Source organism: Blennius ocellaris (assembly GCF_963422515.1).
Source record: "Blennius ocellaris genome assembly, chromosome: 11".
NCBI lineage: Eukaryota > Metazoa > Chordata > Actinopteri > Blenniiformes > Blenniidae > Blennius > Blennius ocellaris.
The window spans coordinates 12,746,811-12,774,712 of record NC_137660.1 but is presented as its reverse complement, the minus strand read 5'-3'; the positions used below and the strand labels follow the sequence as shown (position 1 = coordinate 12,774,712).

The 27,902-nt window shown below is 41.1% G+C and overlaps 3 protein-coding genes across 4 annotated transcripts; all 3 read right to left on the bottom strand.

Annotated features, from left to right (window-relative positions):
* Positions 1 to 505: 505 nt before the first annotated feature.
* On the bottom strand, positions 506 to 9,676 carry hbp1 (HMG-box transcription factor 1). Of its 2 annotated transcripts, none has more exons than XM_080505399.1 (11): positions 9,638 to 9,676; positions 8,163 to 8,331; positions 7,888 to 8,065; positions 7,338 to 7,458; positions 7,100 to 7,214; positions 6,594 to 6,712; positions 5,920 to 6,076; positions 5,556 to 5,700; positions 4,181 to 4,459; positions 2,049 to 2,190; positions 506 to 1,951 (listed from the first exon to the last, which is right to left on the bottom strand). In XM_080505399.1, the coding sequence occupies exons 2-11, from the start codon at positions 8,233 to 8,235 to the stop codon at positions 1,934 to 1,936; spliced, it is 1,347 nt and encodes a 448-aa protein (XP_080361525.1). In that variant the 5' UTR covers positions 8,236 to 8,331; positions 9,638 to 9,676; the 3' UTR covers positions 506 to 1,933. The 2 variants fall into 2 exon arrangements, with proteins under 2 accessions (XP_080361525.1, XP_080361526.1); XM_080505400.1 differs by having other exon boundaries at positions 8,163 to 8,317; positions 9,638 to 9,666.
* A 1,722-nt stretch (positions 9,677 to 11,398) lies between these two features.
* On the bottom strand, positions 11,399 to 18,205 carry prkar2b (protein kinase cAMP-dependent type II regulatory subunit beta; the record flags this gene model as incomplete). Its single annotated transcript, XM_080504892.1, has 11 exons — positions 17,926 to 18,205; positions 16,836 to 16,871; positions 15,355 to 15,407; positions 15,138 to 15,221; positions 14,817 to 14,923; positions 14,468 to 14,621; positions 12,293 to 12,394; positions 12,126 to 12,200; positions 11,933 to 12,001; positions 11,693 to 11,828; positions 11,399 to 11,532 (listed from the first exon to the last, which is right to left on the bottom strand). Exons 1-11 carry the CDS (start codon positions 18,188 to 18,190, stop codon positions 11,399 to 11,401), a joined length of 1,215 nt encoding a protein of 404 aa, XP_080361018.1. The 5' UTR covers positions 18,191 to 18,205.
* Positions 18,206 to 21,720: 3,515 nt separating this feature from the next.
* hsp90b1 (heat shock protein 90, beta (grp94), member 1) lies at positions 21,721 to 27,535 on the bottom strand. Its single transcript, XM_080504377.1, has 18 exons — positions 27,401 to 27,535; positions 26,838 to 26,940; positions 26,409 to 26,550; positions 26,192 to 26,308; positions 25,762 to 26,093; positions 25,550 to 25,661; positions 25,301 to 25,432; positions 25,036 to 25,152; positions 24,775 to 24,912; positions 24,606 to 24,683; positions 24,459 to 24,524; positions 24,004 to 24,273; positions 23,671 to 23,916; positions 23,440 to 23,576; positions 23,276 to 23,354; positions 22,976 to 23,131; positions 22,706 to 22,801; positions 21,721 to 22,622 (listed from the first exon to the last, which is right to left on the bottom strand). Exons 1-18 carry the CDS (start codon positions 27,447 to 27,449, stop codon positions 22,596 to 22,598), a joined length of 2,397 nt encoding a protein of 798 aa, XP_080360503.1. The 5' UTR covers positions 27,450 to 27,535; the 3' UTR covers positions 21,721 to 22,595.
* Between the last annotated feature and the right edge of the window lie 367 nt (positions 27,536 to 27,902).

Sequence of the window (27,902 nt, the reverse complement as noted above, 5' to 3'; positions counted from 1 at the left end):
AAAGTAAAGATTCTCACACCTTGCAGAGCCTGGGGATTTTCATGATCAAAAATAATTTGAGTTGTTTTCCTTTGTTCCTAACTTGAACTTTTTTTTTTCATTTGCCTGAAACATGTAGATTTCACATAATGTGTATTATCACTTCTCTCACACTGAATCTCACAATCAGAGGATGTTTCACAAAAAGATGATTATGTCACAGGAGAGACAGCACATTTACCTGATTAAAGGAGCAACAGCGCCCTCTGCTGTGGATTATATACACAACGTGTTCAGGGCTTAAAGCAGATACAGTATAATAGAGTGATCTGAGGTCAGGAGTTTTGTCTCGATGTCTTGTTTTCCTCCCACAGTCCAAATAACATGCACGTTAGCCTAAAAACAGATTTTAAACTGCCTGTAGGTGAGAATGTGAGTATTTGTATGTGACCTGTCCAGGATGAATTGGCTCCTGGGCAACATGGGAAAAAAATCAGGTGGATGGATCGACTCCTTCAAGCTTAAAACAGATTTACAACTCTTTATTAGAATAAAACCCGATGCAAGTTCATTTGAGCACTGTCCTATAAAGACATCAAGGTTTCTTATCTCGAGTGGAAGATGTTTGGCTCCAGTGAGTATACAATTCAATTAAAATTTTGTACTGTTAGCCTCATTCAGCCTAAGAGTAATTCTGCTTCAGTGCAATCAATACTCTCGAGGCTTTGTCAGAATATGGGGTTTGATGTGACAGACAGGGAGGGACACACTCCAACTACGTTTTCACATGGTAACATCAAACTTTACTCAGTGGACATTAAGATCAGAGTTTATTGACTTCTCCGAAAAGCTTAAAAAAAAAAAAAAAAAAATTCTTGATTGACCTCATTATTCAAGGACTTGTTCATTATTTCTAATTATTCAAAGCAAGGGACACGCAAAAACACGTCAACCTGTAATCAGACTGTTTACAGTTTGGAACAAAAACACTTGGATAAGATGCAAGTTTTAAAAAAATTATTTATAATATGATACAAGGATATTTTGTGCAAGAGGTTTTGTTGGGGCTGTGAAACCTGTACATGACGAACAAAGGACATAAAATTCATTAGCGACCTGAAAGTGAAGCATGGCGGCTGAGCCATGATTGTGTCAAATGTGTAAAACTATCAGGGTACGAGCTGTATGATACAAACGCTTTTCCAACAGTATACAACGGCTGTATAGGATTAGATTACATATTTATATAAAGTGCAGAAGAAATAAACACTTACAGTGAAGGCCTGAAGTGTTTTGTGACTGAGTGTAAACCCACCACCACATTGCTGGAAGCCCTCCCGTCATATGGCCGGGTGGTCGGGTAAAAACAACCTACAGATTTGGCAGGGCAGTTATCACACGCTGTTGGCCATAGCTCAGCGGCAGAATATATTTTGTAATACAAAATGTATGAAAGCGTTACCAATCTGAGCAATATAACTGAGTCTTACAAATATCAATATGAACAGTTGTGAAAGAGGTATCCAAAATTCCCCTTTTTACAGTTATAAATACACGTGTTTGCTGCCTCCTTCTGCATTGAAGTGTAGCACCACGGGTTTGTTGTTGTTGTTTTTTTTTGTTTGTTTTTTTCCCCCACCACTAAATAAGAAATAACCTGAAATAAATGAGAAGATGAAATCTGTCTTCTCACATCAGGGGAATAAGACATCTTTGATGTTAAAGATATAAGAAAATATATGCACTGTTAGTGACTAGATTACATGTTTTGTATATACTCCATAATTCTGGTTTGTCACTTCAATGTTGCAAGATTATAAAAAGCGAGTGAGTTCAGCATCACAGTCGAGTCTTGAAAACGCAGGAGAGCAAAGAGGCATCAAGCGGTCCATCACACTGTGTCCGTCACCTCTCCATGCCAAAACACCAGCAGCAGGGGATTGTGGGAGATTATCTAGGTCTGCTGGGAACCCTACGGGAAGACAACAGCAGGAGAATTGGCACCATTGAAGCCAAAAAAAAAACTGACGCATAATCAGCACCCAATGCCAGTGTGGGTCTCTCCTTACTGAGTTGGTTCTTTTGCGTTTCCAGCAGTCTGGATTGAGTCTTTTCTGCTCCTCGGCGAGAGCCTTGGCCTCCATCGTGTACATCCTCCTCTCCTCACTCTTCATCTTCTTCCACTTGTCCCCCAGGATGACACTAATGGCTCTGCAGCAGAAAGGTCACAGACGGATCAAAACTTAGTTTGTCAGATTTGAGAGAACTCATATTTGTTTTCCTTCTATTTCATGTTTTTTTTTGTTTGTTTGTTTCTCTCCAAAGATTATGAATCCCCTCTGGATTTATCAAGCACAAGTATTTCTTAAGACTCAGTACCTGAAAGAGGAGGTAACTAAACACAACAGCATATAGGACATGAACGTGCATGAAAATCAAATAATTTTGGTCTCAGATACACTGGAAAAAGTAAATTCACTTGGTTAAGGGAACAAAATATATCACTATCCATTGGCCTTTTCAGGGTCAGGATTGTACCAATCCAGTCTGAATAAGGGCGAAGGCAGAGCACAACCTGGATAAGTCATCAATCAGTCTATCAGAGAGCACATCATTTAGAAAAGCTGGCTAAATAAATAGGTATTGCTCCAGTTCTGAGAGTAAAAAAAAATCTAATACTACTTATTGATAACCAATAACGCTATTGGAACTGGTGAGCCACCAGTATGGACATTTCTTCTCTTTTAATAAAAGTCCAGAATTAAAAGTGTGACCTAAAGTGTCTGCATTGACCTTTTCTTTTTCTTCAGTTGGTTACTTAATCTTTGCCCTTGAGGCTCCAGACGTTCATCAAAAATGCTCTTTGTGATACTACAAAGCCTCCCATACTTTGGACTTTACGTGAGCAGCCCAGAGCCTGAGCCACTCGGTTACATCAAACATAAATAAGAGTAATTCCCTTTACCTCAAACAGTCATTCTGTATTATAGTAATCTGCAGATTTTCAATATTTTAACATGCCCATGGAAAATGAGGGAAACAGTTAAGTGTGATAAAAAAGAAAAATCTCATCCTGGGCAATATATTTGATTCTTTCATTTTCCCTTTTGGTTGAAGCAAGCTGTCAGGCCTCATTAAAAAAGTAGTAAAAATAGTCGATGAAATTCGCTGGAATGAGACGGATCGGGACAGATGCTCCACAAAGTCGTGTTCTTTCTCAAATCAGTAATGACAATATGCAGTTAATGAAAGTCTGATAAAATGACCATCATAATCTGACCACATCTGACCACAGTGTAAGAAATATAAAAATTAATCTGGCCTTCAAATAGAGACAATAGTATTGTTTGGCAAACCAACTTTTTACACACACAGAATAAACACATTCATAACATTTTAATCAGATTTCAGTTAAGATGAAGGGTTTAGAACGATAACAAACGTCGTCAGGATGATAAATGTGCACGATGGTGATTTAGAGGAAAAACTGGACAGTTTGCTATGTGTGTGCGTGCGTGTGAGTTGGAGTTTGATGAATGAGAGCGATGTTAGTACACGTCTGACTAAGGAGGTGAACACAAACCAGCCTCTGAGTTTAAAGAGCTGCTTTAAGTACAGTGTAACACCTTAATGGCCTTAAACTGTGAATGTGGCTCAAAAGTAAAGCCGATGATTATTTGCTGTAAACACCCTTTGCCTCATAATGGCGCCAGGCCTGCATTTGCATTTTCATATCCTCTCCGGCTGACTCTGTGATATCAAAACTCTCTGTTGCATTTCTGTATGACTTTGGGAGCAAATCAACACCTTCTTGCCTAAGCTGTTGTGTTCTATTGCAAACTAAACCATTTTCCTCTGGTGTTTGAAATTGTGAAATTAGAGTGACGTCAATTCCTCATAAAAGCCGAGCTGCAACATTTCATAAATCACTGCAAGTCTGACAAGAGTATGAACACAGCCAGTTAAGTTGTTGGGTACAAATAAAATAGCCTTCCATATGTCATTTGCAAAAAAAAAACATAACTTTATATGTACAGGAAGTTCCAGTCATCTGCATTATAGCTATGACATCACAGCCTTTTTCAAAACAAAATACGAGTAAGTGTTTAGCAACTGCCTAAAGTGGTGACGCCACAGAAATAATACAACTCAGCTTTACAAAAACACATGATTTTGACATTAAGTGAACTGGTTTTCACACCTGTTGTCCTTCCCAGGATACATCTGCGTGTACTCCACTCTGTACTTCTTGGCGAACAGCATGAAGGCATTCATTGGCCGCTTGCATTTTGTAGGCGTGGCACCACTGGCTGTCCCTGAGTTGTGACTCCTGTTGGATTTGCTACTGGAGGATTGTGGGGAGCTGGCGCGCTCCCACTCCGGACTGACAGCGCCCCCGCTGGACAGGGAGGCCCTGCGCTGACGTGCCATGCTGCTCAGAACGTACACTGCTGAGGAGTCCAGTGGAGTGAAGTCGTAACTATAGGATGAAATAAGAAAGGAGAAGCACGCATTCACAGGATGTTAACGTTGTGGTTTTCCGTTTGCAGCCAAATCTGTCTCATTTCTATAACTTCTGCAGATGTGGGAGCCGTAGATACGCGGAATAGGGAATGAATTCACTGTCCAATCTCTTTCTATCTGCCGGGGGAAGAGCAGTTTCTTTTCACTCTGCAAACCTTTCAAATAGTTACAATTTCAAAAAAGTTTCCAAATTGGTGGGAAACTCAACTTGAACAGGCGTCTCTCCCAGACTCCACCACCCTCACCCTTGCTATGAGGTGTGTGTGTGTGTGTGTGTGTGTGTGTGTGTGTGTGTGTGTGTGTGTGTGTGTGTGTGTGTGTGTGAGAGAGAATGCAGGTTTATATCAACATATTGGTCTGTCGCGCTTTCTCTCCAAACCTTCCGAAGCAAACATTACACCGAATCAAAAAAGCTGTTAAGCAGGTTAAGCCCTGTCACTCATCTCACTTCTCTTCTCTTCCCTCGCTCACCCCGAGGGAAGAGAAGGAGGTAGAGTGTACAAGCCCGGTCCAGCGGAGGAAGGTTCAAGCCCAAACAGGCGTCTCTCCTTGACTCTACCTCTGTCACACTAGCGCCGATGTTGGTATGTGTAAGAATCGTTGTGTTTATCCCTTTATGGCTCTTTGCACTTCTTGCAATGATTTCCCTCACCAGAAACATTTAACTTAACATTAACACTTAAACTCTCTCTCTCTCTCTCTCTCTCTCTCTCTCTCTCTCTCTCTCTCTCTCTATCTCTCTCTCTCTCTCTCTTTGGATTAGTGTTGTGCAAACATGAAATAAAACACCTTGTGATTAGTAAATAACATTTTAAACAACTCTTTAAATGACCTTTAAATGACTTTATTTCGAGGACATAATTTAATTATTGTGTTATCTATTGTTTCAATTATTGTTCCTGCTGCTTTTATTCTGCCTTGTTTTGATCTTATATGCTGCTTTTTTCTCTCTCTCAGCATAGAAAATGTTATTCTTCCCACAGATGGTCACAAATGTTGCTGCTAGTCTGATTGGTGACTCAAGCAAGATCACAGTCATAGTGAAAGTGTACCTTCTGAAAGTGTCAAAGACGACAGAGTCATCGCAGTTAATGGCATCAGGGTGGTTTGGTGGCAGACACAAATCTCCCAGCTGCATCTCATAGCACGGGATCCCATGGTGCACCACAGTAAGGCTCGGGTAAAAGGAAGTCCACCCTGAAAAATAAAAACAATTTGCCTTTTTAAACATTGTTTTGTGAGTGAAAGCTTGTTACAGGGTAGTGATTTCACATATTGCTATAAAACATTATGACGTCATCTTGCTTCCCTCTCTCGCCGAGCATCACATCTCAGACAACACACATATTCCTAAAGTCAACACACAGAAGGGTATTAGTATATTTTCCTCTGCATACAAACCAGAGGTGTTTTTACCTTTATTTTTGACAAAAAATGGGTGATCAAGTCGGCATTCAGCTGTTAGAAGGCTTTGATCAGATGAGCCTGGGTCAAAAGTCAGTTTAAGAACGGCCTGGCTGAAAGATATCGTCTCTTCGTGGTTTACCAACTTCAGTCCATCAGAACCATATCTCTGTAAATGAAGGGAAAGGTCAATGAAAGCTCTGTCTTACCAACAAGCTGGGAAATATTATGTCATTACCAGGTGGGTACATTTTTCTACAATCAAATTCCTGTCAGAACACTGCGTTTCTACGAGGTAACTTCAATTAATGCAAAGAAATGATTTGATTCTTGCACTTTTACTGTGAACATGTCTGCCACCTTGTGGTCTTTCTGAGGCATTGTAATGCAGACCATACAGATATCCAGATTAATTTAGTCATATATTCAAATAATTATAAATGATTTAAGGACAAGGTGAGTGGTGCCTTCAGGTACCTGGTAGCCCACAGAGGCCATGTGAGTTGTCCACAAGACACGTCTGAAAATAGTGGACTTTACAAACAGCGTGATTTGAAACTATTGAAAAACATTTGTATCAGCTGATCCTTTTGGTATTATGTGTGTCCTTGAAGTAGTTTCTCTGTTACAAACAGGTTAACAATTCCCGTGTTGTGATGTACCAACGTCACTATTGGTCATCTTACCTTTGTCGAGGGTGTGGATGGCATCATGTTTTCATCATCTGAGTCGTCATCTGAATCAGCGAGTTCGTCAGCTTCCTGCCACTCCACATTAGGACCTCGATGGAAGCGCAGGCGTGTTCCTGAATATCAGCACAACAATGTCCCATTTGAAATAAGCAGATGTGATTCCTGAATTACTTCGGTTTGAACCGCAGAGATTTCTTCAGAAATCTTTTTATTATAGTGCAGCAAAAGTGTTCAGCTGATGCTTCCGCTAAATATTTTCTTAATTAAATGTTTGCTCGGACAACAGTGTTAGAAAAGCAATTGTGTTTAAAAATACAAATACAAATATTAATGGCATGTGTTTAGCTGATGTTAGCAACTGAAAAGTCACTGAATGTGTTGTTAGGCCGGCTTCCAATGTGAGAAGGTGTAAATTATAGTCATTCTTATTATGTATTCCTCAGAAGTGTCTTAAAATGAATCCGTGTGGTTGTGCGAGTGCTTGTACATGAGCACCGGACCTTTTAGGAAGCAATGCCAGGCTGTGGATGGCCAGGAGTGAGACCAGGCCATGTCTTCATCATCTGAAAATGATGAGGACATCGAAAAAACTCCGGACTCTGACTCGCTACTTGCCTGTTGGAAAAACAAACATGACACCGTCAAACTGGTATCAGAATGCAGGTGACACAAGAATCCAGATCCAGGAATGGATGATTCGTAGATTTTCTAAGGGTGAGGCAGAAAGTGAGAGGTTACCCTGACACGCCTGCGCTCCCTGAGGTGGCCTCTGGACGGGTTGGGCGCGCTGCTGGCTAATGGGGGCCGGGCGTAGGAATGTAAACTATTGCTGGTGCCAAAGATGTGAACTGGAGACGATCTGAAAATAACGACAAGGTTATAAATATGAGCCATTTTTCATTGATGTATCAAACGCAACCACAGTGGTGACAAATCTTTTATACATTAACATTAACAGATGAGTCATACTGTACATTTTGATGGTGACATGCTGACCTTTATAACATTTCAAAACCAAGTCACAGTGAAACATGGTTTTGCAGATCCCTCCATAGTTTGATGCAAATTGCAAAAAACAGTTTCAAACTATAAATTGGCCTAATTTCTGGAATTATTTCACAACACACATTTAAGTCGCGCCCCTAACTTGTCAGTCCAGCTTTGTGAACTACCCCCCCCCCAGGGACTGTTGTGTACAGAACTCATCACTGTCACATTTTTTTTTAACATACCTTACACGTCTGTGTTTACTGAGCCGGAGTTAGAATCAGTACCTGTTACTACAAACCTCTTATGTGGGGCATCCTTCAGCAGGGGGCTTTGAGGACTGGTGGCAATCTTGGCTAACTCAGCGAGCCAGTTGGTGCTTGGAAAGCAGCTAAGCTCCTGGTGAGACACGGCTCCAATCTGAAATAACCCCGAAGACCTCTGGTCCTCTTCCACCTCCTGCAGCTCGGGCATGTCATCTACAGAGAGGTTGCCATAATATTCACATTACATTATGTGACAATGTACAACTTACCTAGCAGTAGGTCGAAAAGTTTTACTGTTTGAAAAAATTACCATAATCCATGTGGCACCCAGGTGAAGAAGGCAGGTCCTCGTTACACTTGAGTGGATCAAAAGACTCGTCCATTCTCACACTGTCGTTCTGTTTCCTCTTCTTGTTTTGTTTTCAGACAGGCTACAGTTCAAGTTACTCAACTCCCATTATCCCACTGTAAAAGATCAACTGGTATTAGGACAAATGAGAAGATAGAATTAGACATTTCACAATCATTTCACTGTATGTTGTACTGTGCATAATTATGCTTGTGACAAAAAAAGATGTTGACCTGGATAACAAATGACACTGAAACTGCAACTGAATTATTATGCATTCTAATTAATGAGAGCTATGACATCCAAATGAATAGAATAAAGCCATCTTTGTTATTGTAAATACAATTTAATAATAACCACATATATTGCAAAGGGCTGCAATATAAGTCTGCCCAGGCCAAGTAAAGGCCCTGACAGAATGTCGTGATTGATTGCCATGTGTAGGATCAATATCATGTAAAAACTGGACAGCCTTCAGGTGATCCTTTGTCCCTTAATCCACACGGCAAACCTTTGGGAACAGTCACGTGACAGGCTGCGTGGAGGCCTTGTTTATAAACCTGAAAGCGTTCGGCGCATGCGCACCAGAGCTCATTCATTCATAACTGCGCAGAGATAGTGACAAATAACAAAAAAAGGTCCCGGAAAGTGCTACACAGACGCTCAAAAACACAAACATTTAAAAGATGTGCACGAATATCAATGACAAGTCAAAATGCATCGATGCTTAAAGGGACTTTTTGCCCTTTTATGTCGACGGAATGTGCAGAAAACACCCTTGTACAGAATTAAAGCGTTCAATAAAGCAGATTATGACAAATATGACGACGATGTTGACAAAAGATCGACAGTAGTTTGCAAACGATTGACTTGGTAAACACGAGCATTATAAAAACATGTAGCCAATAAATCGCACAAAATATTCTGTGTTCAATTAAAAAAAAAAAATTAAGATGTGAAACGCATGAGTGTTATTTTTATACTGGTCTGGATCGTAAATAGTGTCGTCAGTTAAAAACTAGAAGCTGTCGGGTATAACACTGTAAACAAAAGAATGTCAACAAGTTGAGGCATGACGCAACCTCTCGGCTCGTTTCAAAATGAATGACAAGAAAACCTTTGGAAGCTCTTCAACGACATTTTAGCCACATCCACGGGAGCTTTTCACCGAATAGACGACTTGTTTAAATGCAGAAAGCAGCTGACGGGAGGGTTTGTTTTCACCAAAACAACAAGCGTCAGAGCGCCAAGGGGTTGAAAAAAAAAAAAAAACCTTAGTCGATCTCAATCTGACTGTCGACGTCAAATTAACGCGTGACAACCTCGCTAAAACCTCGATTTAGTTTTGCAAAGACGCGGATAACACAACAGTGGGCCTGAAACTGAGGATGAAGCTTTAATTTATTCGAAAAAAAAGTAGTGAACTTCCCACTTACCAAAGCTGTCGCCATCAAGAAACTCTCTGGCGTTCAGTCGAGGGGCGGAAACGAACGGGTCAAGAGGGAGGCTGCTATTGGTCCATGAGGACGTCAATCACCACAATTCGCGTATTCTATTGGCCCAGACAGGTGGGGTAAATCAAAAAGGTGGGGCCAAAATTGTTGATCATCGTGTTATTGGATAAAAGTGAATGTCTGTTTCTACCCAGTAACAGCTGATTGGCAATAACAAGAACAATACATGTTTTTTTTGTTTTTTTTTATCTGCAATGTTGCAACAACGGCAAGAAGAACTTGCACACATTGCAGATTAATTTCTCGTTTCTAGGAGGAAGCCCCTTATTTACCGTTCTACTGCAAAATCGAGAGAATGGACAAATGAATGACTGAACAATGAATGAATGGAGAATTAATAGAGAATGGGAAACCTTGAAAGAATAGCTTTCATTACAAAACAAAGAAATCTGACTCTTAATTATAAAACGTTCTTTATTGACATGAAAAGTGAAACATACAGTACCAGTATTGTTGTTTTGCCTCCAAAAACGACCAGAACTACTAATTTGGTGAAATATAAAGTAGCATGTCTAAGTGGAAACCATCTTTTAATGATTTAAGCTGCAGACAAAAATACAGGAGACTTCAATTATTTATTTAAAAAGAGAGACAAAAAGAAAGAGCAAGAAGACCCACTTTAGATTCCTGTCAAATGGGAAACAGTATAAGTTGTTGGCAGAGGTAGACAGCAAATATGAATATTATAATAATGTATGTTTCACCTACACAAGAACAGCATGACTTAAATTGTACGTTAAAACACAGAAAAACCCATTTGTCTTGTGACATTGGCTATAATGACTACAGTCTAGCGGGGCAACTTATAAAGTTAAAAGTGGGTCTATATAGTAACAGTAAATACTTAGTTTCAAAATTGTACAGCAATGTGTTGTATATTCTTACAAAACTATCAGCTATCTCTCTGAAGTTTGCTTTTTTGTAAAAGCATAATATTAGGCTGACAGCCACAAACACTTACCAACAATGAATTACAGCTTATGAGCGTGTGTTCAAGGGATTCAATCTCACAATGAAGAGAAACGTGTTTCTGTAAAAATGTTAAGGTACTGCCAAGTCTACATTCTGTTGTAATCAAAATGCAAAAGATGTTACTCGAGCCACCACCCAACAAAAATCCCTTACTTTTTCTCATGTTGGGGCTCTTGTATCAGTGCACCTCCAACTGTGACAGGCGAATGTGGCATATTCGCACACAATTAACCAGTAAGAAATTCGCTTTGGCATCCAATGTCGACGAATAATGTTTAGAAATTTACAAACGATATCATACTGCAGGTGGAGCTATAACACTATGGAGAAAAAGGTGAAAGTTAACAAAAGTGTTCAATATACAAACAAATAATGCACCTGACAACGACAAGTAAAATCCACACTTAGATTTTGTTTTAGTTTTTAGTTTTAAGGTGACAGTTGTGACATATACCAAGCTTTAAGCAATGCTGCTTTGGCTTTACTTCAGTCCTACTGCTCTGTAACAAACTGTACTAACATGACTCTTGTCTCATGTGGGAATCTAACTTTGTCTCTTTTACTTATTTGACACTCAAATGTAGAGTACTGGATATTCACATTTTTTTTTTTTTTTTTGTAAGAAAAGCTGTTTAAAGTGGATATGGACAAAAACATCCACACAAGCCTCATTCCCCCTCCATCACCGGTTCATGGTCCATTGGTGTCACCTCATGCAGTTTGTTGCTCAATCTCAGGGCTACTTCCAAACAGGGTCACCAGTTGCTCCTCATAGTTAGCAATGTTCCTCTTCATGATGTCCATACAGGGCCCTAGCAACCTCTCGAAGGCTTTGACATCCATGACTAGCAAGGGAATCAGAAAAGAAAACGTATCATGATGTGATGTTGAAGTCACCAGAGGGCCAAGGTTCAGCAGAGGCCAAGGTTCTCCCCTGGAATAGAGAAATACTAGAAAATGCCCTCAGTGAGTGTCTGATTCAATATAAAACTGCACAAAACGTACCCAAGCATTTGACACTCCCCACAGCGTAGGCAGATGCAGCTCTGGGCTTGTTTGTGACAAGAGCCAACTCCCCGAAATACTGGCCTCGATTGCATGTGGCGATATCCACCTCCTCCTCCTCCTGGTCTTTTTTTGTCTGGTGTTGAAGAAATACAAACTGTAAGATACCAGCAAGCAGCCAAAAGTATCTACTGATGCGATTTTCATTAGTTTGTTGTTCACAAGTGTGTACGAAATTACCCGGCTTCTCTTCATGGTGATTCTAACTTGACCGGACTCAACAATGTAGAAGCTATCTGCTAAATCCCCCTATAATAACAATGATAAAGTAACTGTATATGAACACAGTGACACATGACTCATGGTTCATACATGTGGAGCAGAGAAATAAAAAGTACAATCAAAGACCAGATCCAAGAGAGAGATCCATTACCTGAGCAATAATCTGCTGTGAGTCGTTGTACACCTTGGTGGATAAAACGTCAACTACTTTCATTCTCTCTGACAGCTGTGTGTGAAAAAAGACATTTAATCGATAATGATTTCACTGTAAATACTCAATAGACTTTCTTAACAATGGAAACCCAGGTGAATCCTTACCTCTAATGATGTAAGCAGCGGTAGCGTTTCGATGAATGCCTCGTACAGCTTTCTTTTCTTGGCGTTATTCTTCACAATGATCCTTCTGAATGTCAGACGATCCTAAAACACAGGTTTAAAGAAGTACTTTAGAATAATTTGTAATGGCACAGTGATCCTTTTGAGTTCTGTAAATGCATATTTCCATCTATTTATGGAATTACTTCATTTATGCATATTTTTTGGCATCTTTCATACAGATCAGCCATATCATTATTACTACGGGCATGTGAAAGAACAACACTGGCTGTCACTTCATCCGGGAAGACTTAGTGAGCGGGGCCCATTGGGTCATAAGCACACATTTTGTCTTGATATACAGTATAGAGCTGATATATAATAAAGGATTTAAGTAAGTTTGACAAGGTGAAATTGTTGCATAGGAGGAATTTACTGTAAATACACAATATTGGCTAAGTCGTCATTATGTTTTGACTAATCAGTGTTTGTTTAAAGCTGGAGCATCGAACTCATCAAATGGGCCAAATCAGTAAAATTACAGCATAGTGATCAAGAAAGACAACTCAAAATGATTCCCCTTATTACATCATGAGACATTTCTGCAGAAAAAATATTAGATATTAAATATTAAAGCATTGCCTTGGCTTTCATGCTAACATTACTTTGCTACTTTTAAGGAAGCTATTTGAGACATGCTGAATTAGCTGTCTGGCTGTTTGGCCTACAGGCTGCATGTTTGACACCTTCCTCTAAAATGTTCGGCACTATTTTGTTGACAATAAATCTGGAAACATAAACACAAAAGATTAAGATGATAACAGTATATAACTCATTGTGTTGTTGTTGAAAGTTGACTGTCTTGTATTTTACGTAAATAGCATACTGACATTTTGTGCGCAATTGACATTTTCCTTCCGTGGACATTCAGGTGTGCCAATGAAAAGACAAACAATAATTCTAGTCTGGTTCTTGAAATACCGATGAAGAAAATAGAAATCCTAATGTAGAAAGACGAGAGAGAGAGAGAGAGAGAGAGAGAGAGAGAGAGAGAGAGAGAGAGAGAGAGAGAGAGAGGCTGTAGAGTCTGACAACAACAACAACAGCAACATAGTTTCCCAAACATTTCAAGGCTGCTTTTGTATATTACAAGATAAAGTATTCAAAAACAATTATGCAAAACCTTTATCACCATAAGCTCCCAATGCAAAATGTAAGAAATGTTCCTGAAGTGTGTCATTTTAAAACTATGTGGATTCTAAACAGACAACAAGTTAGAAGGCAATATAGTCCAACATATCTCACTGCAGTGCCTGTAGAGGGTGCACTCCAGTTGGAAAGTGGCTCTATTTTCATGCATTTCTAGAGTCAGGCCCAGGTTTCTGAACCCACAGACATGCACTGTGTTGAGCTACCACAAAGCTCAATATGTACTAATTTATTCCCTAATCAGTCTTTTATTAAAGCTCCTTCTACTCTAAACGATGAGAGGCAGCCGTCTCCATCCTCCACCAGCTTGGTTGAAAAGGACTTCCTGCTAGTTTGCAAGCTCGAGCACATGCTACACACTGCACCGGTCAACAGGGGATACAGCAGCAACCTGCCCTGTCTGCACAGCGATGACATAATGTAAGCTGCTCCCTGCACTTTAAGGACACGACCCTCTATGAGTCACTGATAAACAAACTGCTTCGCACAACAAAGTCTGCAAGCACCTGAATATTCACCAAAGCTCTCCTGACCACAGTTAAAAATCAGTTTGACACAACGCCATTCAACTAAAACCTTCTGAAAACATTAAGCTCCCAGTACAGTTCTTAGGGGACCGGAAGAGGTTTCAGCTTAATCTGATCCCCGACTGCCACTACCACATTTAAGGCTTGTAATCACACTATTTCATAATCACTTTACAAATTTAATAGCTTTCTGTAAACAATGAATATGTAACACCATGTCCATTAGTGACGCACTTTTAATTTTTGTTGCCTCCACTCGGTGTAGAACATAATGATGTCTCAGTTGGGTAACACAGTCTCATGCTATGATACCAGGTAGCAGCACTGCTGCAGAAAGCCTGCATGTTTATTTAAATCACGACAACTGCCAGCACAGCGTGTCATAAAAACCTGAGCGAGGAGCCAACTGTGCAGTTGCACGCGGTTCTAATGGTTTACTCACTAGGCACCAAAGGGCTCCAGGCGAGGTGGCAATAATGGTGGCTGCCCTGGGGGTGTTGTACATCAACGCCAGCTCTCCAAAGCTGCCTCTGTTGTCATAGCAGCCAACCAGTTTCTCCGCGCCGTCCACCTTCACAAAAATGTCAAACTTCCCACTGAATGAAAGTACAGCAGAAAGATAAACAGTGAGAGCAAATACATAGATGCAGCAGCCACATGTTACCATCTCCTACATCTTTTAACCAGCAGGAAAACTTTGACTGGAGGGATTATGATGCTCATATTGATTGATCGATGATGTGATTACAAAATAATGACTCGATAATGTTGACAGTGATCCCAAAAATGACCTTTCAATCACGTAAAAGTTGTCTCCGTCGTCATCTTGATCAATGATGTGTTCTCCTTCTGTGAAAAACTTCTCAAACATGGCATCCAGCACCTGTGACATCTCCTCCTGTGGTGGTGAGAAACGTCCTTTAAAGATTTGGTACAATATTTCATTGTGTGTTTTGATTTTCCCACTAAAAAAAAAAAATATCTTCAGAAACCAGGCACAATGCACTCAACACGCAGGAGGAAGCTGCTGGCCTCAGGCCACGCTCTCCCTTGTGTGATTTAAGAGATGGCAGCGCATAACCTAGAGCAATGCTTGAGAATAATCCGCTTACCGGATCCAAATTCTTGAAAAGAAGAATGTCCCTGCACGCTTCCTGTAGTCTCTGTCTCTGCTCATCCGTTTTTGGGTAGGTAACCTGCAAGTGAAAACATCCTCTTGTTAGTGGATGGGCACACAGAATAAGAAGTCATATGATTGATCATTTTCATCCGATGCAGTACAATAATTTATATTGTTTGTGAAAATCTACTACACGGGATCCATCCTACCCATGGCTCTTTATCCTCATCATCTTCATCAGGGTTGAATGCTTCAGCACACACTATAAGACAGAGATCAGCAAATAAACAAAATACAGACTTCCTATTGTGGATATGCAGCTACATATGATATTTTGTGGCTGTATTGTATTCATGTCAGACCACTTGCTTTGCGGATTTTGATTTAACAGGTTTTCACAGTGTAAATGAAATATTTTTTGAAGATGAACTTGAGTGGAACATTTTCATACAGACAGTTAAGAGGCTGTGTAAATGTGCAAGAAAGATGGATGAGAGACATGCAGCTAATTGTTCTGCCAGCCAGAAATGGAATCAGAATCTGTACTCGGAAGTTATGCACAATGCTGTATGCGTCCCAACCATATGACCATCGGGTCACTGCGGTTTCAGTCATTTCTATACTGTATTCCTTCGAGATTATTGCCATCATGTAATACATACAAGATTTAAGAGGAACACAATCACATACAACAAGACTTCTATTAAGAAACACAACATTGATAAAAGCTAAACAAATAAATAGGCAAATGCAATTGTAGAGATTTCTTTAGGAAGGAATATAAAAATATTCCTTATAAAAGAATATGAAAACAGAATACTTATTAAAAAAAAACTCACCAGAAAAATTAAGGAAAACAGTGTCAATAATATAGGCTGCAGGTTGTCTTGTATCTGTGAGTTGTTCTTGTCAGGTTCTTTGAAAAATTCAATTCATTAAATGTTGTGGTGATCAGCTGTAACAATTATTGTAAACAATTAACCCTTTTACCATTTAGGAGCTGTTTTTCTGATTCATAAGGTGTGATGATACACAAAAATACATTTTGAACGTTAACAAGTAATTTCGGGCAGCATTTAGGCTATTTGAAAGACATTGCTTGTCAATTTCGGATCTTTTAGAAGCAAAATAACACATCAAAAATCAACAAAATCAGAAATAGATACAATAACAAGTAAATATTGAGCGCTCAACATAGCACACAAACCTTGGAGAAATAATTCACTTTTTCATACAGAATATGTTGAGTTAGCAGGTTATGGGAGGTCAGGATAGAATTCTAACCATATTTCTTTCCTGTATTTCTACACAAACAAGAGGGCTCAGGGACAAACTCCACTTGTTTGCTTGTTTACTGTTTGCCAGTGCAACATACTCTGTCCCACATGTCCAATTCTGATTTAAAGTGGAATAAGGTAATATGACCAGGGATTACAGTTCAAAATACTACTGGTCCCGCCGACCAACACAATGGTTTTTATACCAAGTTTAAGTAAAAACTATGTCAGAAGCTCTAATAAATCAACACCATCAAAATTGTAAGACAGTGACACAGCACAGATGAAAAACTAGTTTTCCGACAGTGGAGTCAATGGGAGATAAGCCTCAGCTTGTGTTTCCTCCACTGACACGCTCCAGAGTTTTTCTTTTGACACTACATGCTTTGAGATGACAGGAAATGGGAACTCACCTGATGCTCTTCTGATATATCTGTTTATCACCGGTGCTGCAACACATGAAAACATACAACCATGTTGAAATTTCATAGCGTAGTGAATCGATCTGACAGATATTCAGCCATGATGACGTTACAGTGTTTCTGTCAAGGACAGCTGCTTTGAAGGGGATTTGGGTCTTTCAATCAAATTTAAATGAGAAGAAAATTCAAATGGGGGGGGGGAAACGCCCACTAGAAAGCGCCACGCTCATTCACAATAGCTCTGTATGAAATATACATTAGATGGGAGGGCTCATCCATTAACAGCTTGTCAGCCTGTGGGGGCCAGAGAAGCCCACAGTGAAAAAAATATCATTAATAAACTGGAGATGTGACCGAAAAGAAGACGCTGGTTGGTTTGACAGCTGAATAAGGTGTCCTTATGTAACCATTGCAGCCAGCAATTGCAGACCCCACTACTCATTGGGATGCTGTGTCAGAGCTCTGGGTTGCTGCTACTTGCTGCATGCACCTCGATGCAATCCTGCACCGGCACCGACCTGTCACTCTCATACTGTGTATGGATCGCCTCTTATAGTAAAGATCAGTTGACAGTAGATGCATCATGCTTGTGTTATTTTGCTAATCAGTATATCTATAGGCCCTGCAGACCTGCACCCGGAACAGGGACATATTCAAATAGCACAGATGTGCAGGGTTTCGTGGAGAAGCGAGCGGGCCTTTGAACGCCTCCCTCATCACAAAGAAAAGAGGATGAGGAGCAGGATCGTTCATGGATCATTCAGCATCAGTAACCATATAAGGCGAACGACAGAGCCGCGCGCGGTGGATGCAAGAAGGTGGCGAGCATCACCGCGCGCGACGTGTCCCTCTGCCTCTGCCTCACATCAGCAAGCAGTGCAGCAGAAAAAAATAAACCACACACACACACACACACACACACACACACACACACACACACACACACACACACACACACACACACACACACACACACACACACACACACACACACACACACACACACACACACACACACACACACACACACACACACGCACACACAGCATCTGTCTGACATGCAACCAGTCCTTCAGCCCACCTATGAATTCCTCGTCATCGTCGTCGTCCTCCTCTCCGTTTTCCGAGTCGATCTGCATGGCTTCATCAATGAAATTGACCGCTTTTCCAGGTCTCGGGGCCGAATTCTGCTCATGGCCAAATGAGGCCTCTTTGGTCTCGCTGTCCTTCAGCTGGGTGAAGTACTGCAACGCGAACTCGAGCAAATCCCTGGGCTGGTTCCTTAGCACTTCCACGGTAAAGCTCTGTAACAGCTCCGTCAGTCCTTCAGGAATTTCTATACTCATTCCTGTGATCAGTCTATGAATGTGAACCAAACCGGTTTGCTGCGAAGTCGAAAAGAGGAGAAGGGTAAAAAAAAAAAAAAAAAAAAAAAAAACAATAAATCACAAAATCACACGCGCGCACAGATGTGGAGATTTGATCCGACGCACCGGTTAGCCGCTCATCGAGCCTTTTTTTCCTGAATGAAAATGGCTCTGGGTTTTTGATCCGAGCATCTTCTGCTGCTTCTGGCTATAGGAAACCCACGCATGTGACCCAGGAATCCATGGCAACCACCTATCCAGGGAGTGCGTATGTGCGCAGCGGCGGCGCACAAGCTGCAGTCAGCCGCAAAATACAAATGACGGGAAAAGAGAAAGAGCAGCGCTCCTGTGGGCTCCGTCAGTCGCTGATCGATTTCCTCTGGCACAGTGAGATCAAACACAATCCACAGACAGTAAGATGTCTCCTCTCCTACTGTGCACGTTTGTGCACATGTTTTTGAAATCATTCAGGATCTCATTCAATAGAAAACAATCATCTAACAGTCACACACAACGCTCAAATCTAATCTAATCTAATCTAATCTAATCTAATCTAATCTAATCTAATCTAATCTAATCTAATATAATATAATATAATATAATATAATATAATATAATATAATATAATATAATATAATAAATATAATATAATATAATATAATATAATATAATATAAAAAAATATAACATAACAATAATAATATTGGCTGCACAGTGGAGCAGTGGTTTGCGCTCTCACCACAGCAAGAATATTATGGGTTAAAATACCTGCCAGGAGTTTGCATGTTCTCCCCACATGATACTCCAATTTCCTTTAAATAGATAGAACATATCTGTTCTCTTGCTAGTTAGCTGATATTAATTTGACATGTCTTTAAAGTCTTTATATCAGGGGTCTCAAACTCAGGTCCTAGAGGGCTGCAGCTCTGCGTGTTTCCATGTCTCCCTGCTTCAACACTGCTGATTGCAATGAGTGGCTCTTATCTGGCTTTCAGGATATTCAGGTGTGTTAAAGAACGGAGACATGGAAGACATGCAGGGCTGTGGCCCTCCAGGATCTGAGTTTGAGACCTCTATATAGTGTGGAACTGTCATTTTTGTCTCCATCACAGTTACTCTAAATTTAGCTCTACAAATGTGTGTTTTAAAATAATGATTTATAGTTTTTCATTAATTGTCATTTTATGATTTCTTCTAAAACATTAAAAGGTAAACTTGCTGACAGAAGACATCCCTCCCGACCTCCAGATTTCTTCTTTGCATAACAAAAAGTAATGTGACAACAGATGACGATAAATGAAAGAGTGCCTTTAATAGTACAGAGACTTTAGAGTCAATTGCTTGTTCTCACTGGAGGAAATTTAATAAAACTGACTATTTGTTCAGTCGTGGGACATTTGGGAACATTGTGTCCCTCATGCAGACACTGCATGCCACCAAAACCTCCATGGTGGAAAGACATGTTGTGAAAAATACTGTGACAAAAATAGTTTTGGTCTGAAACTCCTCTGGCAGCTAAACTGCTTACTAGTCATCCATAATGAGCTCTTTACATTGAAAGCTTGTCAGATACAGTGTTTATAATGTCTAAAACATTCCTGAAATTTTTAACATTGCCTTTCATTTGTTCTCTCACAAGAGAAATAAGTTTCTATTTATGCAATTCATGTTTTTATGTTTGTTGTTTTACAAGTATAAATACTTGTAAAGCTGTTACGTGAAACGCGTCAGTCAGTTAAGGATTAAATAAAGGAGATTTTTATGCATTGAATTAGTAGTTAACATTATGAACTCACAGCAGGTATACCTTGAACCCACTGCAGATATGCCAGTAATATACACAAAAAGATGCACTTCAAAAGTATATAGATTAGACTTAATAATGTAATATGTAATTAATTAAAAACCAATAAAGACATGCAATTCCTCTGGTGATGATGCCCTGTGTGGATTTTCTTTGATTGCACTGAATTCCTACAGTCTAAACCCTTGTTAGGTGAACTGGTGACTGTGAATTGATTGTTGGTTTGGATGTGTGCGTTGCTGTAATCACTCAGTGATGAGCGGACGACCTGTTCAAGGTAGAGCCTGCTTTGTTTCCTCCTTCCAAATGAAGGTCAGATGTAACGCATGCTAATGATAACACACACGATCATACACACAGTTGAACTGAATAGGCTGAGGACTGACTTTGGTCCGTCACAGAGGGACAGAGAGACGTGTCCACATTGTCACATTGTGTTGGAATTCCAGCATAGATAAGGCTGTTTAACAGCAGGAGCCTCTCTCAAGGAAGTAACGTCCAGTAAAAGAGCACTGCTATTATCTGCCATGGTTATCATTATCCTCTGAGGCTGTGCTGCTCCGTTATGAGACCCCTCCCCCTGCTGTGGCCCATATCTGTCACCTTTTATTAAGAAGTCACGATATTTTCTCACGCTGGCGAACATATTGGGGCACAGAGATGGACTGACCTGCCTGTAGCATAATGCTGTTGTTGATGGAACACACAGTGAGCTGTGTGCCACGGGGCTAATTATTTTGGGGTGTACGGTACAGCTCCATGATGGTCTCCACTGGAAGACTCATTTGCATGGGGCCTGCTCTCTGAACCGTGGATCCTGAATAATGTTTACGCCTAATGCTTCTCAACAGACCCTGGAGCCTGCGACTGCAGGTTATTACAACATGCAAGGGGTTTGGTGAAAAGAATAGCACCGTTAGACAAAAACAAAGCTGATAAACAAGAACTACTGATGATTGACAAAGATAATGGAGATGTATTATATGACCATGAAGTAAATAATTAGATTGCAATCACTTGGGAGGGCAACACACTTCTCAAGGCTTAAATATCACATATTGACAACTTTTGGAAGAGTTGGTCATTGAGTTGCAGGATCTTTCTCTGCTTTTGAGGTGAAATGGTGATGGTTAATTGTAGCTGATGATGAGAAAGACATACAAATAAAACAAACGTGTATGTTGCAAGGTTTTGTTTCTTTAGAGGGATTTGTACATTCTGTAAACTTAAAAACCATAAACTCCAGTAAAAAACCAATTTGATGATAAAATTTAGTTTTAGTTTGATTTACTTCAAAGCTTCCTTCTTTCCAGATCGGGATAACAGTGCCACCAACTGGAGAAGGCTTTCCTTTGCAATACATTGTGTAATGGTTTCTTATACAGCATGTTATTTTGATTTATAATATTGGTGTTTTCACATATTTTTAGTTAATTTATGCCATCAGGTCTTTATATTGTCTTATAGAGTACAAGAACTGCTTGTTGCAACAAATGAAAGGTTGAGGAAAACATGGATGTGTGAAGGTTTCCATTACAGAGGAGAGGAATGCAATTGTGCCCGTGTGTGAATGGGAAAGAGGACGGGGGAACTGTGAGGATGAACGGAGTTTGAGGTCGCAAAGAGACTGGAGTTTAAGCACACGAGGTCAAAAGTCTTGATCCGCTGTAGCAACCATCAAGAGGAAAATGCAAAAGCCTAAAAAGTTGAATAGACTCACTTTTAATCAGTGGACAGAAGATCCTTGACATTGTGTGATGGAAAAACATAATTGATTATCTATGGAGATGTAATACATGCAGGAACTGCAGGCAAACTCACCACACGCATAGACAAATAGTTTTGCTTCAATAATACCCTCATACACTGCGACCACTTCTGGGTTTAATTGTTGTGAACCGCCCCCTAGTGGACAAGTAAATACACTTTCAGACCATGCGTTCGACTTGTTTGCACATGGGCTATACATCTAGAAACCATCCAATGCAGTAATAATTCATCAAATCCCTCCATCCAATTTCCCTACTTGTGCCATTGAGTTCAAGTAACTATTTCACACGTCAGCTTGGCAGTTACAGCATTGATACTTTACAGGAAGAGTCAAGGCAAGAAAAAGTTTCCTTGAATTGAGACTTCCACACAAACACTAAACCCAAATATCGGTACAGAGGAACAAAGTGGAGTTGTTTAAACCTGCTCCTCACAGTGAAGTACATTTGTAAGGGGCACATTTAGTAGTTATTCTCAAAGAATGTTCACTCAAGGTTCGACTGCAAGATTGTCTTTAGGTTTGAATGGGTGGGTGATGAAACTGCATTACAGCAAAAATACCAAATTTTAAATGTTTTTCCAGGAAACATTTATTGATCAATAGACAGATTGCAGCTTTCCAGAAACAGGTCAGTTAAATATTAACAAATTTACAGTCATGAGGAATGTAAAAACAAAAAAACAAACAAAAAACCACAAACGATGCGCATCTTAAAAAACCCCAAACCCAGGAACCCCACCCAGAATGTCGACCACGGTGACACTAGAACCGGTGCCAGGTGCCTTGTTGCGCGCTCTCCCAATCAGTGCTTCACAGTTCAACCCTGTGTGTCTTTTCCTGCAAAATGAACAAAAAGTAATGAATTACATCGCCACGTTGATTCTGATAGTAGCGGATGCAGGTCATGCAAGTGTTCTCACCGTTTCTTCATCATCCTCATCCATGATTTCTTCTTCTTCATCTTTATCTTCAGAGTCGTCAGCTGCCTCTTCAGGCTCCTCTGGTTCTTCTTCAACCTGTGCAAAAGTAGTCTCAATTAATTCATGAGAATTTCACAGGTCTCAGCCACGCACACACAAAAAAAACCCCCAACCCAACTTAAACCATATCCACAGTGAAAATAAGCAATGATCAATGCCCTCCGTGATAAAATGTTCACTATGGAAAAAGTTTCTCGATCAGCAACTTGCCTGTTCATCCAGAGGGACGTTCATACTGAGTCGGAGCATGCGCTCTATCCTGTCTCCGTAAGCCTTGGTATCAGCCAGTTGGTAGCCTGACCTCAGTGTCGCCGTTTCAAACAGAACCACAGCGAGATCTGCTGCGGTCTGGTCCTCGGCATCCTCCTGTGGAGACAAGGAAAGGAAACATCAGGCTCCGCGCACCAATTACAGTACTCCATACTCAAATTGTTGCAGGACATCATTTAATACAAGAGAACTCGGGAGGCATCAGTAAAATGAGTCATAAATGTTGTGGTTCCAACTTACATTGACTTTGCTGAGCATCTGCTTGATGAGGGGATGCTTGGGGTTGATTTCTAAGGTTTTCTTCTGGCTGGCGTAATAGCTGAGGATGAGAGAGGTGATAAGAATGACAGAATTGAGTAAAGGTTAATGAGACATGCAGCCATGAATAGTGGGCAGTTACTTACTTTGTAGAAATATCTTTCCCTGTCTGGTAAGCTTGTGCCTTCATGATCCTCTCCATGTTTCCTGACCAGCCGTACTGACTGGCAACCAGAGCACAGGGCGAGTTGGTGAGCCTCTGAGAGAGAACAGCCTTCTCAATCTGTTGGGAGACACACAAAAAAAAAATGTTTAATCATTTGAGAATTTAGCAGCAGGAGGCAAATGTACCATTGCTTTTGCCAATATAACCTTACATTGTCTTTCAGAGCCTTGTCCTTCAGCCAAGTAGTGAGGGGCTCGAAGTCCTTCTCCTGGGCCTCTCGCTTCTCTTTGGCCTTCTCACTCTCGTCAAATTTGACACCCTCCTTTGCCACGTTCTGGAAGCGCTTTCCATCGAACTCAGGCAGCGCCTGGACGCAGTACTCGTCCACAGGCTCCGTCAGGTAGACCACCTCATAGCCCTTCTTCAGCAGCCTCTCTACAAATGGGGAAGACTCGGCCTGTGGTGTTGGAACGGGACAGCTGTTGAGAACTTTTGCACACGTTGGTTTCAAGACGTTGCACCAGACATGTATGCTTCCACTCACCTCCTTCCTGCTGGTACCGGCCATGAAGTAGATCTTGTCCTGCTTCTCCTTCATGCGCTCCACGTACTCCTCCAGGCTGGCCAGCTCGGTTTGGCTGTTGGAGGTCTGGAAGCGCAGCAGCTTGGCGAGACGGGTCCTGTTGGAGTGATCCTCGATGACGCCCAGCTTGACGTTAGTTCCAAACTCTTTCCAGAACTTCTCGTTGTACTGCTCCTCCGCGATCTTCTTGATCATGTCCAGAGTCTTACGAACCAGCTTCTTACGGATGACCTGGACAGATGTGATGAGCAACGCTGGTTAGATTCCCATCAAGTCCCTTTCAGGCAATTTAACACATCTCAAGAGCTCTTTCTGATCCATGTAAAACCCATCATGCTTTTGGTCAAATTCAACACAATATCAATGAGTAAGAGCATAAAAACAAACTGTTAATGAAGTAAAATAGCATTTCTCACCTTAAGCAGTTTGTGCTGCTGCAGAGTTTCTCTGGACACATTCAGAGGAAGGTCGTCTGAGTCAACCTGACAGAATAAAGGTCACTTAGTGACTGAAGCAAAAAGTCAGCAGTTCATACCAGTGCATGACTCTTAAATGCAACTTACCACTCCCTTGACGAAGTTCAGGTATTTGGGCATCATGTCATTGAAGTCGTCCGTGATGAAAACTCGCCTCACAAAAAGCTGCAAGAGAAACGATTAAAATTGTTAATGCATATCTGGAGGAGAAACGGTTCTATTCTATTTGATACAAAACCCCGATGTAGGTCCTCACCTTGATGTAATCGTTCTTCTTCGAGCCGTACTCGTCAAACAGGCCACGGGGAGCTGAGGTAGGAATAAACAGGATGGACCTGAAAGTCACTTCACCCTCAGCTGTGAAGTGGATGTGAGCTAGAGGGTCATCACTGTCCTGTTCAAGAAAGAAAGACAAAAAGGTTTGGAATATTAACCACCAAATTTGAGTTTAAAACATGCACACAAGAAACTTCAGTGTAAATATATTGTGATTTGGCAAACGATTGTGTGTTCGTACCTTTGAGAAGGTCTTGTAGAAAGCTTTGTATTCATCCTCCTCAACCTCCTTTGCTGGTCTCTGCCAGATGGGCTTGATGTCGTTCATCAGTTCCCAGTCCCACACGGTCTTCTCAACCTACAGAGACAACACTGTCAAAAACCCCTGAAAACGCCGCCATCATATATCCTCTTAATTTCATGAGATGGACAATAAATTCCATTCGCCAAGTAGTTCTTAATGATTTTTAACCCAAGACTAGAGCTGTATATACTCAGTATTTCACCTTCTTTGTCTTTGGTTTGTCCTTGTCCTTATCCTCCTCTTCTTCCTCGACCTCAGCCTCGTCTTCAGCATCCTTCTCGGGCTCCTCCGCTGCCTCAGCATCCTCGTCAATGGGCTCTTCAACCGTCTCAGTCTGATGAGTTCAGAAAAATTATTTCACTATTTGTTTGACTCTGTATTTGTCATATCGAAGTGTGTGTTCAGAGCAAGTCTGAGTCAAAGTATAAAAGAAATAGTCATTAGCAATCACCTTGCTGGCCCAGACGTAGATGGGGAAGTTGATGAACTGAGAGTACTTCCTCACAAGGTTCTTGATTGTCTCCAGCTCCAGATAGTCAGAAGCCTCCTCCTTCAGAACAAGCCTGAATTTACATAGAGAAGCATAAAATTAAAGTTGGGGGAATACTACTACAAGGGTGGATTTCTATAAATCTTATATCTGGATAATGATAGAAAACCTACGTGATGGTGGTTCCTCTGCCGAGCGTGTCTCCTCGGGGGTCACTAATGACGGAGAACTGGTTGGAATCTGACTCCCAGATGTGCTGGGTGTCGTTGTTGTGCTTCGATGTGACGATGACCTTGTCGGCGACGAGGAAAGCCGAATAGAAACCCACGCCAAACTGCCCGATCAGCTCAGAGGTAGAATGGCCATCTGACTGCATTTCTGTCATCTTGTTGAGGAACTCGCTGGTGCCGGACTTGGCGATGGTGCCCAAGTTCTTTACCAGGTCCTCTTTGGTCATTCCAATGCCCGTGTCAGTGATGTGGAGCATGTTCCTTTCCTTATCAGACTGAGGACGGCAGCAACACAAACACATTAACATGCAAGACTTGGTCATATAGAAGATTGAACATAAACGAGTAAATTTTCCAGATCAATTGTGCGTACTTTTATTTTGATGGTCAACTCTTCATTGGCAGCCATTGCATCCTCATTGGTCAGTGAAAGCAAGCGGATCTTATCCAGGGCATCTGAAGAATTGGAAATAAGCTCCCTCAGGAAGATCTGAAAAAGAGAAACAAGTTCTAAATCATGTTGTACATGTGCATTTCTAAACATGCTTAAGTAAAGATTACTAAAAATAAACCTATTTATTGAAACTCACCTCCTTGTTCTTGTACAGAGAATTGATAATCAGCTTCATCATGCGGTTAACTTCAGCCTGAAAAGCATGCTTTTCAGACTTTTCCCTGAGTTCCTTAATCTGAGCTGCATTTAAGCCATCCAGCTGGATTGCCTCTTCCTCTCTGGAGACGGACACAGGAAAGATCAGAGTCAAGTACACAACAAATCACAGCTGCCAGACAAAAACAGCGAAACCTGCTCAATGCCTCAGGAGATCGGTGTATGCCGAAGGCTGCCATTAATGAGCAGTGAACAGGAGACACTGCAAACCCCTGCCCTCATAACATGTGTGCGCAATCGTGGTCAGTTTGACCTTGTGTGGTCAACTACAAGTTTACCCGACCTTTGCTAATGCAAAAACTGTTTTTCTTTGAGTAGGGTAGAAAGAGATGGTTTAAGTAACACCCACCTCTGCACCACCTCATCATCTGTTCGGGAGCCATCTCTGCTTTTCCCCAGATCATCCTCTATTGTCCCATCCACATCAACCTCATCCTCAGCCTTCACAGTTGCTGTAAACGACAAATATTAAAAGTTACAATGACATTTTGGTCATACTAATCCTGTTGGGTGTAGGAAAAGACTTCACATGCAAGTTTATCGAGGAGAGATTTCACTCTTCAGTTACACAATGGAAAATGATCAACAAAACGAGATAAAAAAAAACTGATTAGTTCAGAAATTACATTTTGCAGATTCGGAGCAGCAACACGAGGATGTAAGCTAACACGAGCCTGCTTCAAGACACAAGAGGTTTCTCCAGGAAACTTCCGAGAAAGGCGATAATTAGTGACGGCAGATAACATTCTTGTAAAATGTGATGAACGTAAAATCAACCACGAGCACATCGGATGATAAATGAACACAAATTAAAAAGATTCCAGTGATGAATGAGCAACTGGCCGCTAGCTCATATGCTAACAGGAGCGACAATGTTGGACAATAACGACCTTAAATCTTCCTGATACTCACCGAAGGCCAGGAGGGCGAAAAGAAGCCCCAGCAGCCAAACTCGTTTCATTTTGGGATTGGAAGGACAGGGTGAGTGTTGAACTCCTGAAACAAAAGCCGGAGGAGGGAAGTGCACGCAGCACCGTTTAAGCAGAGACTGACAGGACGCCTCTCCCACCCAAAGAGCCCACTCTATTAAACCCGTGACAACCGACCAATGGCTGCGCACCACGCACAACCACCGGCCAATCAGAGCGCAGCTTTCTGCACATGCGGCCCAATCAGATCCTTCTACATAAGTCAATATCCGAAAATCGTGGCTGGACTTCATTGGATAAGAAAGGATGATCAGCGTTACTTCCTAAAAATTCACCTTTCAGTGTGTAGAAAAAAGAGTGATATAGCACCACACGTCAGTTCAGATTTTATTATGTCTCTGCCAAGTCACACCCTTAGAGCTCGATCACTTTAAAGATGACTAATGCTTAAGTTTGTTGGTCTGCTGCCTCTGAATTTGCATGAG